Genomic DNA, 13,820 nt, shown 5'->3' with positions numbered 1-13,820 from the left:
TTTGAGTCTTGAGGGACGACGTTCATTACAAAGTATGCTAGTGTTATTATCAAGAATTTTTCGAGTAACTGGTATGTTGTGCTGCTTATTGAAGTGATCCTTGATAGCGCCTGGCTGTACATGCATGGTAAGGCGTCTGCGAAGTGTTGTACGTGTGTGTCCAATTGTTTCCACATCACGGTGTGGCAAAGGGCATCGAAATTGGTACACGACGTTCGTACTATCTAGATTATCTTTTGTAGTGGCTGGACTGTTTTTGATGACTAATTGTTGTGTTTTTGTTGTATCATAATATATTATTAACTTGATCTTTTTATTTTCATCTTCTGATGTGAGATTTGATCTAATGATTTGTTTAATTTGTTTTTCATCAATAAGATAGTTATTATGCATTCGATTTTTGTAGTAGATAGGTATTGTTTGTTGTTCGTGCTGTGGTTGTAGAAGTGGTTGTTTGAATTTCTTGAGAGATTTAGATATGACGTCGTCGATGAGTGTATTTGGATAATTATTATTAATAAGTAACTGTTTGATTCTTTGAATTTCTATATGAAGAGATTCATCGTCGTTAGATAATTTAAAAGCGCGTGTGATGAAGTTTTTAATGACGTTGTTTTTGTATTTGACGGGACAATCGGAATTGTAGTTTAAGCATTGTCCAGAGTTTGTTGGTTTGACGTATGCTTGGGTAGAGAGCTGATTTGCGTGCATGGTGACTAAAGTGTCAAGGAAAGAGATTTTATTATTGTTACTAACTTCAATTGTAAATGATAAGCAAGAGTTGTTCTGGAACAGGTTTTGGAGTTGATATATGTCAGCTATAGACTTTGTGATGATAAATATATCGTCGACGTAGCGGGCGTAGATAAGCGGTTTGTTTTCTGGATCGGAAAATATCTTAGATTCTAGATTACCCATGTAGAACTCAGCGAAGAGAGGACCTAATGGGGAACCCATGGCTATGCCGTCTATTTGTAGATACAGTGAGTTATTTGGGGCGACAAATGGATTGCGTATGGTAAAGTTGGAGGAGCTCTTTAAGTAAATGAGGAGGAATGTCGAGTTGAGGAAGAGAAGGGTGGTTGTATACATATTGGCAGATAATTTCAATAGTTTGCAGGACTGGTATGTTGGTAAAAAGGCTTTCAACGTCCAACGACGACAAGTGTCCTGTGGTATCTTTATGGCTATGGATGATGTCGGCAAATTCATAACTTGATTTAACGGAAAAGTTACGGGGTACGTATGGCAAGAGAAGTTGATTGATAGTTTTAGCTAACTGGTAGGTTGGAGTTGGGCATTGAGAGATGATGGGGCGTAGTGGGTTGTTAGGTTTGTGTATTTTTACATTACCATAAATATATCCTGGAGAGTATTCAACAACGATTGGTGTTAGTTTGACGTTGGACGAGCTGAGGTTGATTTGTGCAATCAATTTATTAGTGTCTGTTTTGATATCGGATGTGGGGTCTTTATTAATTGGTGAAAATTTTGTACTATCAGAGAGGATGTTATTAATTTGATGAAGATAGTCGGACCTATTAAGGATAACGTATGTGTTGGACTTGTCAGATTTACGTATGGTGATAGCCTTATTTTGACGTAGTTGTTTGGCAGCGTGAAACATGATGGGCTCTATTGTATGTTTTGTTGGTGTATAACGGTGTCGATGCGCCTCGGCCTGTAACTGACTGTGGAATGAATTAATGAATTATCAAAGTTGATGACACGTATCAAATATTCATTTATTTATTCATTTTAATATCTATTATTCTATTTTCTATTTCTTATAATTTATATTATTAACTCCTCATTTGGTTTTACAATCTAGGCTCCGACGATGGCGTTAGCCGAAACGGCCGTCAGCCAAACTTCACGGTTTAATAAAGTTGAAACAAAACAGCTTCGTGTTGAAATTTTATTTAAAAAACTTCTAACTGCAAAATGGGGTGTAATCTTCAACCGAACATATATATATATATATATATATATATATATATATATATATATATATATATACAGTTTTCAAGAAAATCAACCGCGTTGATACAATTATTATGTTTATACATTAATTTTTCAAGTTTTATAATTAAAATTTTATTATAATTGTTTAATTTATTAAGTAAAAAACTAAAATTATTATTGTTCATGTTTATTAATATAAATAATTGCAAAAAGCTTTTTCGATATAAAATATATCATCGTCATTGCAAAATATTTTTGAATAATAACGAAAATTACAGTTTATAAACAAATGACGTCATACAGTATAACTTAATTTTAAGCGCGAAACATTTTTGAAAATATTGTTATTAATTATTATATACTATATATTTAACATATTGATAATATTAACTTTAAATTATTTACATAGATATATATGCGTGCTCGAACGGCAGCTTCAGCTGTTCCAGTACAATCCAGAACATCCACTAGATATTGAAACGATGTGACTTTCTCTATTTTAATGGCTTCAAAAACAGTGCTATTTCGAATTTGTTGTTGTGGATTGATGCAAGCAGGACAAAAAAAATTGGACACTTTAGATAAAGTACCAATTATTTTTGAACAACGTTTGTTACACCACTGGTTACACTGCTGACACTTGATTGAATTGTTACCTACACCAGCTTTACAAACTGAACAGGGCCATCGTCCAGTAGCTGTGGATTGGATGGGTTCACCAGTGTTCATTGCTTTGGTTTTGCTGATGTTGACTTTGAATCCATGATCGGCGAGTCTGGTGTTCCAATATTCAAACATCTGGGCTGCATTCTGCTCAGACGTGACTGTTAAAACGATATCATTAGCATATACTAGATTCCAAATGTCACCAGTGCGTATCGGTTTTGTGATTTCTTCCATCACAGTTATAAATAACAGTGGACTGAGAATCGAGCCTTGGTGAACTCCAACGCCGATGTCAAATGCATCTGTGTTTCCAACCGTTGTGCTGACAAGAGTCTTAGTATTCGTATACATTTCCATCACAAGTCGAACAAGATATTCTGGAATGAGTTGTCGACGTAGACTCCACCTGATTGCTTCACGGGGAACTCGATCAAATGCTTTTTCAAGATCTAAAAAAATGTGTGATAGTAGTTGATGCTTTGCGAGGTACTTTTCTTGCAGTTGCCGAAGGATGTGAATTGCATCAATTGTTGATTTCCCCGCTAGGAAACCAAATTGATAATTTCCGATTGTGATGCACGACGTTAATCTTCTCTCAATGATTTTCTCGACAATTTTCAGGGAGTGTTCTAACAGACGTATACCCCGATATGACGAACAGTTCAGTGGATCACCTTTGCCTTTGTATAGCGGGACTGTCATGCTATAGTTCCATTCAGCCGGCATTGAGCAATTTCTCCAAATTTCACGGCAAAGTTGTAGTAACGTTTGGATACCTGCAGTACCAGATGCTTTGATAATGTCATTTGTGAGTCCAAAGGGCCCTGCTGCCTTTCCATCCTTCATAGCTTTCAGACCTTCTGTAAGCTCCTCTACAGTGATGTCTGAAATCGGACCTTCGATGGGTGGAGCGTCAAAGTTAACATTGATGGGATTTGTTTCGTTTAACAGACGGTTGAAGTATTCTCTCCACTGTAGCTTGATCTCATCTTGTTAAAGAACCATCTCATTTTTGTCATTTTTGATAGCACCAACTATGTCTTTTTTCGTACGCTTTGCTTGTTTTGCTATACGATACAGAGATTTCATTTGTTCACCTTTGCTTTTAGTGAGCCACTCTCTGCACTGATCTGTCCGAGCCAGTGCAACTTGACGTCTTACATAGTTGTTCTTCTCACTGAAAATTTTATGGTCATCAACAGACTTTGATTTTTGCCATTGCTTGTATGCAGCTTTCTTTTCAGCTATTGCATTTTGTACACTGTCATTCCACCACCAAGTGTCCCGTTCATGCTGACGTTTTGTACCAGTTTTCCCACAAACTGTAGTTGCAGCGTTTATCAAAACGGTTTTGTATTTACTCCAATCTGTACTAGCTTGCGATTGGTGGTCTAACTGTGTGGCGACAATCTGTTGAAATTTTTCTCGATGAACATTGCTTTTCAGCTTCCACGTTTTGATTCTCCGAGGCATTTGTTTAGACTTATGTTTTGACAGGTCGACAACCAGGTCTGCCACAAGAAGTCTATGTTGTGCGACACATGATTCGCCAGGTATAACTTTGACGTTTTTGAATAGCCTTTGGTGTTGTTGCTTGACAACGAAGAAATCAATTTGCGTGGCTGATGGTCCACTTTTGTATGTTATGAGATGTTCCAACCTCTTTCTAAAATATGTATTCAGTAAACAAAACCCGTGACTTTCAGCAAATTCAAGGATTCGGTTGCCATCTTCATTCCGTTTTCCATAGCCAAAACCGCCATGTACGTTGTCAAAACCATCTGTTTTCTCTCGAACGTGGCCATTGAGATCGCCTCCAATCAGGATTGTTTCAGATTTTGGTATTGTTGAGATGGTGTCAGAGAATGCAGTCCAGAAGTCATTTTTCATCTCTTCTGATTCGCCTGTCTGTGGTGCGTATGCAGAAAAAATAATCATTGTTTGCTTTTTTATGTGAAGCTTGATCCACATGAGACGTGAATTAATCCTTTTAATATTCAGTACTTCTTGGGCTAGCGGTTCTCTGACAAAAATTCCAACACCATTTTTGGCCGTCTTTTGACCATTCCAGAATTGTTTATATTTTTCTTTGTCTGAGTTGACATGACTGACACCATTCGATTTCCATCGGGTTCCCTGAAAGCAGCAGATGTCAATCCTTCTACGCTCGAGCATTTCTGCGATTTCCATGCTGCGGCCAGTCAGTGATCCAACATTGAGCGTTCCAAGTCTAAGTACCATAGAGGGGCCATTCTGAATTTTTCTGCAACATCCCTCCGCTATTGCATACTTCCCAGGGATTCTTGGCACCCCTTGACCACTTAAGGCCTGCTGGGGACTAGGGGCCGTTGTTTTTCTTTGTGATGGCATAGAAATAATTTGGGGAAAAGTTTTTACATCCGGACACCTATCCTGACGACAACCACCAGTTATAAGCGGTGGGCCTAGCCTTTCGCTCAAAAGCACGCAAGGCAGCGTGGATGCAGTTTTATGTCATACTCAGGACCATAAAATCAACAAAATAAAAAGCAAAAATCATACTAAAATATTCATTTTTTCAAGTTTTAATTATTATCATTGTTATTGTTATTATCATTATTATTTATATTATTACTATTGTTGTTGTTGCTGCTGTTGTTATTGTTGTTGTTGCTGTTGTTATTGTTGTTGTTATTAAAATGATAATGTTGTTGTTGTTAACATTAGTATTGTTTTTGTTGCTGCAATTATTAACATTATTGTTGGTGTTGTTGTCATGGTCGTTGGCATCTCTAACATGGTTAACATTGTTGTTGGTAGTAACATGGTTGTTGGTGGGGGTGGTGGTAACGTGGTTGTTATTGTTGTTATTGGTGGTGAGAGAATTATTAATTAGTTTAGATAAATGTTTGTGTATCGGAAGTACTGTTATACTATGTAGCTGAACATTTAATTTTGGATTTTTTTTTCTATCTTTAGGGTGAAAAAATCCGAGTTTTTGTAAAGAACATTTGTGTTATTGTCGAGAATTGAACGTGTTAATGTTGTATTATGTGTTGTTTCTTTATGAGATTTGATCGCACCCTCTCTTTTGTGCATGGTAAGTCGACGAGAAAGTTGTGTGGTGGTCATTCCTATATATGAAGAAGTTTGGTGCACACAATTACCAATGGGACAGGAAAATTCATATATAAGATGACTATTTTTCATGAGGGAATTGTTGTTAGGTTGACAGTTTTTTTTGATTATCATGTGTGATGTTTTGGCGTTTTTATAATTTATTCTTAACTTAACTTTGCAATTGGGATATGCATATGTATATATATACATATACATATACATATAAATAGTATATAAATATAATGGGTAAATAGATTCGTAATAATCATGGCGTCGTTAGAGGGATGGGAAATGAACAGCCGAAAGTAATGAAAATAATCGGATAAGAAAAAACTTTTTTTGTGAAAGTAAAATTTTAGAAAATTTTGTTTTTATTTTTTAATTAAATGCATATTGAAATTCGAAGAAGAAAGTACAATTTTTAAAAATAAAAAAATTAAATTAAAAAAAGATGCACTTTTAATCTACAAAGTTCTTTGCGAAAAATTCACGCTGAAATAAACAATGCAAATTTTTTAAATCATTATAATTTAATTGAATTGTTTATAAACATATTGTTAATGTTTAGAAAAAAACATTGAACATTAATTTTATTTTGATTTAATTATAAAATTAATCTTAACAATTTTTAAAAAATTAATATCCATGGGCAAGTCACTGACTTTAAAATTATGAATTTAACTACTACATTGCGAGATCAATAGTAATGAAATGAGCTTTCTATAAATTTCAAACATTTTACCAATATTTGTATGTTGTATGCAAAATTTTTTCATTTACATTACCTGTGAAACAATGTATAGCATGTTTATATTTGATGATATGTCATAATTAACATATTTTTCAATATCTAATATTTTTGAACTAAGACGAAAATAAAAAAGGTGTGACTGAATTTATGCATCCTTGGCAAGACAGTTTACATATTCTTTTTAATGAAACATTAAAATGTGATGTTTGATATAAGATGTCAATAACTGCTATAACCTTAATTTGGAGTGAAATAAGTTAAAAATATGGTTTTACATGTAACTAATGAGATGAATACATTTAAGATTGAATAAATAAAATAATAAAAATTCACACTAGTTATAAAAGAAGAAAAATGTAAGCATAGAGCTCCATCCAATCTATTCTAGTCGTTATAAATTCTTAAAAATTATAGAATTGTTCCATGTCTGTCGTTGACCTATTCTGTTATGTTCATAATTTGTCAATCTGCACACAATTATGTTATAATAAGTTTTTGCAATTAAAGAAATTAATGAATAACCATGGCTATATAACCCATGACTTGAATCAATGTTATGCTTACTTATTATTATTATTAAAAAACATTTATTAAGCGCTAATTAAACAATTTCATAAGCGTTCTCTCAAAAACAAAACAAAATGACTTCATAAAACGAAAATCAAAGAAACAAATTTTACAATTTCACAGAAACTAAAAATGTCTTTAGTTCTTTTTTAAATAAATCCAGAAAAATTCCCATCTTCTTAACATAGGTGGAAGGTTATTCCAAACAGAGGGATAAGCCACGGCAATGTCCCTAGAACCGATTTGCAAACGCGTGGCCAGTGGCGGATTTAGGTTTTGAAGCGCGGGGGAGCGGCGTAATATTTACAGGGGCGATTTTTTGAAATTTTAATGGGTAACACATTTATCGGAATAAAAATGAATTAAGTTTTTTTTATTGCTTTTTTTCAAAATAAAAACCTATATTAAGAAATAATTAATTAAAACAAAAGTCAGTTCAAATAAATGGTCTTCTTCTTGATTTTATTGTAGCAAAACGATTTATGGTTGAATCAAAGTCAATATTTTCAGCAAGTTGTCGTTCAATTGCAATTAATGATAACCCAGATAGTCTCTCATTGGTCATCGTTGATAATAAATAATTTTTAATAATTTTTAATTTACTAAAACTTCTTTCGGCTGTAGAAAATGTTACTGGCAGTGTCAAGAATATTTTATACAAAATGGAAAGATTAGGAAGAGCTGGAGCCATTTGTAGAAAAAACATCAGAAAAACAAAAGAATAGTTAGTCAACAAACTAAAAAGTCCAGCAGCTTCTGCTCGGACACTTCCTGTATAATCTTTTTCTCCATAATTAATATCTTCTAATATATTCTAGAGTTTCCAACATAGCAGAAAATGATTCCACAACTGCATCAACAGCATGTTTTCTACTTGCCCATCTGGTTTCAGAAGTCGTTTTCAAAATATTTACTGCTGATTCATATTTAACTTTTTGATTCTCTGAAAGAATAGGTAGGCGTGGTAACCTTAAGTTATAAATGTATATAACTTTTCTTGAGTCCCCGAAAACAAACTGTACATCAGGACTGCTTGCCATGGCTTCAACAGTCCTAAATTTCAAGCCATGAGCACACCATTGAAATAAATAGCACCTAGTAAAAATTGTTTTAATTCGAGTTAAAGGCCACTTTTAATTTCCGAAGCCCATTATTAACCTGTCCTCTTCCGGGATGTGATGCCTTGTTTCGGTTTTTCTAATTTCCTTAGAATTATTTCAGCAAATGTTACGGCATTATTGTTTTCAAAGCTTTGAAATCTTAAAAATCTTTCTACTACATGACCAGTTTTTTGAACAAATCGTAAAGAAACAGACATCGGATCGATTCTGGATAAATCTATAGTTGAATCAATGATTGAAGAAATTTTTTTTGCAGATTTAACTTCTTCATCAATAGCAGATAGTATTTCTGATGCAAGAGATTGAATTAGATCATTTTGTGCATTATGACTTAAGTACAGCTCATTTCTTTTTCCATTTTTCAAATGATTGTCCAAGGTAGAATCATACTTTGCTAGCAAAACCAATAATTCCCTAAAATTACCAGTGTTTGAAAAATTCTTATCATCTATACATTGTTCTCGTGTCCTCTGAATGGCAAGCATTGCTTTGATAAAAACAATGTTACATCTTTAATCCTTTTTAAAATTTTTTATATTTTTATCTATTCTTTGACGTTCCTGACTGACCAAACCAGAAATCACACTTTTGTCATTTGATATTCTAAATTTACTAGTAAATACTGTCGTACAGCAGTTTGAGGCTGATAAGAAATTTCATGTTTAATAATATTTTTTGGTCTTTTTTTCCAATTAAATGCCCCTGATTCTGGCTCTAACCATTCTTTACTATAGTTTTCTGATTTAAATTAAATCTGCATAATGACAAGACACAAGTTATAAGGATTTTTCATAAAACAAATAATGATTAAAACAAATACTGCAGGATGTTGTATCATACTCTGACTGCTCAAATGATTTTGTTTCGGTCCATCATCAATATACAGCGAAGGCATAGCATAAAAATATTTCTCATCTGGTATAACTCCTTTACCTGTATTTTAGAAGTAAGCATTGAATATCAGCCACGATATTACATACGAATCCAAGTATAAATGTTGACCTATTAAAAACCATATTTAATAACACATTATTTGGTAGGTTTAAAATATGCTAACTTTTTCGTTTGATAAAAAAGTTTTCTATCCAAGGTTTTTGCAGACAAAAGATATTGCTTCCAATAATTTAATCTTTTAATTATTTCATTTTTGTTGTTGATATTTATTGCCTGTTTCAGTCCTTTTGTATATGGATTTTTTTAATTAAATTGGTCAAAAATTTTATTGGAGGCTAGTATAAATTCCACTGTCGTATCCACATTTTGAATTTCTGTACGTCCCGCATCCTTAAAGGTCTGCAAGGCCAATGCTGCAGAGCGACTTAGGGTCTGAGTAGCTAGATTAACCTATCAAGATAATTAATTTATTACACATTAATTTTCATACATTTTATTTTTAGCCAACAAATACCATACTTTCATTTTCAGTTTATGGAAATTTATGTGCTTTCCTGTTAGTTTGAGCTTGTTAGCAAGCTTTAGGCCTGCTAGAGACTGCAGTTCATTTAACTGGCTTATGTAATTCCAATCAAAAACACCTGAATGGGTTAGTAATTTTCATTATAATATACATATATGTTTTAAAGATTATAAAGACATACAGAAACGACATAAGTGTTTTTTTTTTATCCAAGCCCTCAAGAGCTATGCATGGGGCGCTATTCAAATTAATAATAATACGCAACCAAACCTGCACAAGTTTTGAAACATTTTAAACTTTCAAAAGCATTTCTCAGCAACTTTATCATGTGGCAGGAATCAAGTGAAATAAAGATTTGTTGTCCATTAACAAAGAAAAATGGAAGTGGATAGGGTAACGTCATTATGCATCCTAACAATCGGCTCATCGAAATGTTTGTTGTCAAACCGTCCATCACCAAAGACAACACCTAAATGTCCAAAAGAATTTTGTCCATTAACATAAATTAAAACATATTTATTAACAATAAAAAAAAATCATAAACATTCTGACTTCTACGCTAATTTCTTGCAATTCTTGAACGACTGACATCACAATATTTTTTTGACAGACCTCTATCAATCAATCAATCATCGTTTAGCGTGCAGAGACCCAGTTCTCCCGAGGTAGGACGTTGTTTTCTTTGCCATCAATTTTTTTGCGCCAAATTAGGCGATCAGTTTTATCCATTTCATTTAAATTTAGAGCTATCACTACCACTACGATCAAAACTTTATAAATCTGTAATACGTCCGGTCTTGTTATATGGTGCAGAAACATGGCCAATGACAGCCAAACTGGAACAACAACTTCAACGAACCGACATGAAAATGCTCCGATGAATGCAACGAATTAGTCTGAAGGACCACATCAAATCTATCGAAATCTTGCGTCGTGCTGGTTTAGATGATATAAAAGACGAATGCCGGCAACACCGTCTGCGGTGGTTTGGTCATGTCAAACGAAGTGAAAACAGTGCTATAACTTATCTTGCAGATGTTGAAGTACCTGGCACACGTCCCAAAGGCCGTCCAAAGAAGTCCCGGTCGCAAACAATCGGGCAAGACATAAAAGCTTTAAATTTAAATGAAATAGATACAACTGATCATCTAATTTGGCGCAAAAGGTTGATGACAAAGAAAACAACTTCCTATCTCGGGAAACGGGGTCTCTGGACGCTAAACGAAGATTGATTGATTATTATTCATTGTCATATTTAATTCTACACTATTTCTCAAAATAATTCTATATATTGACTAGTATTTTCAATTTTTTAGTTTTCAACTTATGGAATTATCATTATTGTTAATAATAATTTTAGCAATGGCCATGGTAATATTTATTTTTATTTGTTTATGTTGCTAAATTTTTTGAGATCCTAAAACTGACACCAAATAATTAAGATATTATTATGTTAGAAGGAAATTTTTTGAAAATTTTAAATTGTTATTTTCACTTTGCTCACAAGTTTTTTAAATATTTTTAAAGTCATTATTTTTAACAAAATTTGCAAATTGTCAAAATTTTAATAATAAAGAATTTACAAAATACAATATTAAAAATCAAAATGATATACTAAAATCAATTTCATTTAAACAGGATACCGCGTTTTATCTCTAACTTTTTATGAAGTACTGCCGATCCAACTCTCATTGCGGCAATTATTATCTTAATAGGTGACAAATTTTTCTTTTACGAATTTTACAGTATTGAAATTTTTTGCCATGCTGGTTAATATTGTTTATACAATAATAATAATAATTAGTAAATATACTCTTCTAGTACCGTAGAGACATTAAGACCAAAGATTCTTGAGGTCTTTGGTCTTCTGACGCGGTGATAGAAGCCAATTATAGTTACAACGCTTGCCCAGAATCTAATGGAAAGCCATTGCCATAAGTGCACCAACCGTTATTGGCCTGTAATCGCGCGGACCTTCGGCAGGAATGTAGTGATTCCAGATCTAAACGAGCTAGTAGGTGGTACCAGTTTACAAACTTTAGTTAAAGTGAGAGGCTAAGTCATTTGCAGGGATTTTAGCATGTGAAACTTTGCATATACCATCTTTGCCCGGGCCCTATATTTGATGTTTATCACTGACCACTCTCTAGGACTAGTTCTTTCCGACCAGGGAGCGAGATTCCAAAGATAGATCTTTTATCGAAGGTTTAGAACCTAAATTCATTACCTTGCGTGGCTGCGTAGTTTGTTTGGATTTTCCACTCACCTGATAGCACAAGTTGTTCTATCTAGCTTATCTAGCTACGCTTTTTCTATAAGCCATCTAGATATCTCGATACTGTTTTTTTCTTGTCTCTTTTTTCTCATTTCCCCTTCTCAGTAAGGAACCAATCATGTCCTTTTTCTGAAACCACTTACTGGTTTCTCTTGACTTATTTTTAGAGTCGGAGAGTCTATTAATCCTGAAAGCAGTCTTGTATAGCAACGTGTAAGAATTACAACCAATCATTGTGCTCTATCGATAGTTTTCTGTGTTTTGTTGATGCCAAGAGGGGGTGAACCCAGGTCCATCAATATGAACCGTTAATCGATTGATTCAAACAATATCTAATGATTTTTTGATTGGTGCTCCGTGGACCATCTCAATCCACCTTAGCTGCATCATTGGCAACGGTTTGTCCAAAAGCACGCAAGGCAGCGTGGATGCAGTTTAGTGGCACTCGACAAAAGTTTGAAGAGTGTGCCTCAAGAAGGGTGTTGTGCACCGAGGCCTTAGGCCCTGGAAAAGTCCTAAATGGGGAGTGACTCCTGTAAACGCTGATGATGGTGATGATATACATATTGAATTATTTTTACAAATGTTCAATGGCCAAAAATATTTATAAATTTTAAAGTTTTTACAATTAAATGTTCGGCAATAATAAAATTAAAAAAGGAGATTACAAGAAATCATTTAAAAATAATATCCGACAAACAAATTTTTTTCAAATAAATTTCTTTCTTGTTTTACTTATTGCGAATTCATCAATAATTATTGCAGTGTCGACACGATTCAATGTTTCTTGTTCTATGTACATAATTGCTAAATTACTTAATTTTTGATCTCCCATTGTACTCTTGGAATAATTTTTAATTCTCTTCAAAACAGAAAAATAACTTTCACCAGATGCATTAGATAAAGGAATAGTTAGAAAAATTTTCAATAATATTTCAATATTTGGAAGTATTTCTTTGGCGGCTTTATAGATATTTTTAAATGCTAAATCTTTGAATTATCTGGCTCGTTCTTTAATGGCGTCCTCATTTTTCTTAAAAAAAATGATTTAGTTCATCTTCGAAATTACAAACATTGATCAATGTCATTTCTTAACATATACATGTACATATTTTTTAATTCTTTCAATGATTCAACTTATTTTTCTTCCGACAAATTCCATTCAAGAAAAATGCGAAAAGTTTCCAAAACAACTTCATATTTTTGTACTCTCTGTAACGAATGTGTTTTAATGCTATCGCTTATGACATAAAATGTATTGATATTAAAATTCTCTCTAGTTGTAAATTTATATTCTTTTTTATTTTCATAAATAAACGAAATTCTCTTTCTTCTGTTGAAAGTTATTTCATCTTCCTCACTAAAAGATTGTTATCCTGATAGTTCAGTTACCTCTTTCAATACTTTTTCATAATCATTTCTGAAATTATCGATAAAACTGCCTAATGATTATATTTGGATTGTTCCTTTAAATAATTCACATTCTATTGATTGCAGTGATTTACTGGAAGAATTTATTTTTTGCAGAATACAATTGCAAATAATAGTCACAAGTGCGGTTTCGTATTTATTCACTTTTTAAGTAGTGATGTTGCTTCAACTATTGTGATAGGTTACTAAACGTTTTCTTTATTATTGTATATTTTAGTTTTAAAGCAAAAACAGCGTCAGCTCTTGCTGACCATTTTATATCAGACACCCTTGTTAACGAAATAGACTGTTTATCCTCTACAATATCTATTTTGTTATTTAGCAAATTCCAGCGATGAGTTGATAATGAGAAAACGTAAATAGCTTCTGCAGAAACATAAAATATTGAGCAGGAGTGTTACAGCGCTCTGCAGCAAAATTTCCAACTAAATTCAATGAATGGTTAGGTTAGTACAAGGAATAACAACCGCACTTGGACTATGCTCTTTAATAAATGCTTGTAAACCTGAGCACTTTCCTGACATATTT

The 13,820-nt window shown here is 33.2% G+C and overlaps 3 protein-coding genes across 3 annotated transcripts; all 3 read right to left on the bottom strand.

Annotated features, from left to right (window-relative positions):
* Nucleotides 1–4,071: 4,071 nt before the first annotated feature.
* Nucleotides 4,072–4,866, bottom strand: HELRODRAFT_151217 (hypothetical protein; the record flags this gene model as incomplete). The annotated part of the gene is made up of 2 exons (XM_009031920.1): nucleotides 4,072–4,190; nucleotides 4,332–4,866. Coding segments are annotated over 2 exons (654 nt in total), but the record flags the coding sequence as incomplete, so codon positions are not given.
* Nucleotides 4,867–7,484: 2,618 nt separating this feature from the next.
* HELRODRAFT_70342 (hypothetical protein) lies at nucleotides 7,485–7,757 on the bottom strand (the record flags this gene model as incomplete). Its single annotated transcript, XM_009031872.1, has 1 exon — nucleotides 7,485–7,757. A coding segment is annotated over one exon (273 nt), but the record flags the coding sequence as incomplete, so codon positions are not given.
* A 4,813-nt stretch (nucleotides 7,758–12,570) lies between these two features.
* Nucleotides 12,571–12,807, bottom strand: HELRODRAFT_70514 (hypothetical protein; the record flags this gene model as incomplete). Its single annotated transcript, XM_009031896.1, has 1 exon — nucleotides 12,571–12,807. A coding segment is annotated over one exon (237 nt), but the record flags the coding sequence as incomplete, so codon positions are not given.
* Between the last annotated feature and the right edge of the window lie 1,013 nt (nucleotides 12,808–13,820).

The sequence above is a fragment of the Helobdella robusta genome, assembly GCF_000326865.2.
Source record: "Helobdella robusta unplaced genomic scaffold HELROscaffold_8, whole genome shotgun sequence".
Lineage (NCBI taxonomy): Eukaryota > Metazoa > Annelida > Clitellata > Rhynchobdellida > Glossiphoniidae > Helobdella > Helobdella robusta.
The sequence above is the reverse complement of the archived record's forward strand: the minus strand, read 5'-3'. Positions and strand labels throughout refer to the sequence as shown.